Below are 1,003 nucleotides of genomic sequence, written 5' to 3'. Positions count from 1 at the left end.
GTTTAAGGTGTCTTTTGAAGCTATCAAGTGTTTTTATTTGTCTTAGTTTCATGGGTAATCTGTTCCACATAAATGGACGAAGATATGAGAAAGATCTCTCTCCATATGATTTGTATGATTTTACAGGTGTCACAAGTAGTGTGTTATCGTTTGATGATCTTAGGTTTCTCCCTGGCTTATATATATACTGATAACTTAATGAGTAATGAGTCAAATGTGTCAAGAGTAAAAAAGATAATCAAATTTAGTGTGTCACGTGTCAAAGAAAAAAGTCAAGTGTGTCAAAAGTCAAATGAGACAACACAAATCTGCAATGAGTCAAATGTGTAATGAGACGAAGAAGACAAACAAATTATGTGCCATGAGTCAAAGAAGATCATCAGATGTGTCATGTGTCAAATAACATAGTCAAATGTGTCATGTGTAAAGGAAGACGAACAAATTATGTGTCATGAGTCGAAGAAAATCATCAAATGTGTCATGAGTCAAAGAAGACAGTCATATGTATCATGACCGAAGAAGATCATCAAATGTGTCATGTGTCAGAGAATATCGTCAAATGTGTCATGAGTCAAAAAAGATCATCGTATGTGTCATGAATCAAAGCGAGGTCATCAGATGTGTCATATGTCAAAGAAGACGCACAAATGTTTGTCAAAGAATATCCTCAAATGTGTCATGAGTCAAAGAAGACAAGCAAATTATCTGTCATATGTGTCAAAGAAAATAGTCAAATGTGTCTTGAATCAAAGAGGATCATCAGATGTGTCATGTGTCAAAGAAGATCATCAAATGTGTCATGAGTCGAAGCGAGGTCAACAGTTTATGGAGCGCCGGATCCAAGAGTGTGTGTTCTGTTGGCTGGATGTGTGTATGCATAAGACCAAAGTTCCCGGGCCGGTCAGTATTTTATCTATCTATCTATCTATCTATCTATCTATCTATCTATCTATCTATCTATCTATCTATCTATCTATCTATCTATCTGTCTATCTATCTATCT

At 35.4% G+C, this 1,003-nt stretch overlaps 1 protein-coding gene across 3 annotated transcripts in view; it reads left to right on the top strand.

Annotated features, from left to right (window-relative positions):
• Positions 1-182: 182 nt before the first annotated feature.
• LOC101861207 (casein kinase I) overlaps positions 183-1,003 on the top strand; it is a 46,524-nt gene continuing 45,703 nt past the window's right edge. The window contains exon 1 of one of the 3 annotated variants that reach the window (XM_005098619.3): positions 183-900. In XM_005098619.3, coding sequence (XP_005098676.1) covers positions 764-900 — 137 coding nt within the window. In that variant the 5' untranslated portion in view covers positions 183-763. The remainder of the gene's footprint in view (positions 901-1,003) is intronic. The other 2 variants (XM_005098620.3, XM_005098618.3) reach the window with 2 other exon arrangements.

This window comes from Aplysia californica, unplaced genomic scaffold (assembly GCF_000002075.1).
Source record: "Aplysia californica isolate F4 #8 unplaced genomic scaffold, AplCal3.0 scaffold00188, whole genome shotgun sequence".
NCBI lineage: Eukaryota > Metazoa > Mollusca > Gastropoda > Aplysiida > Aplysiidae > Aplysia > Aplysia californica.
Note: the sequence above shows the minus strand (reverse complement) of the source record. Positions and strands in the feature narration are given on the sequence as shown.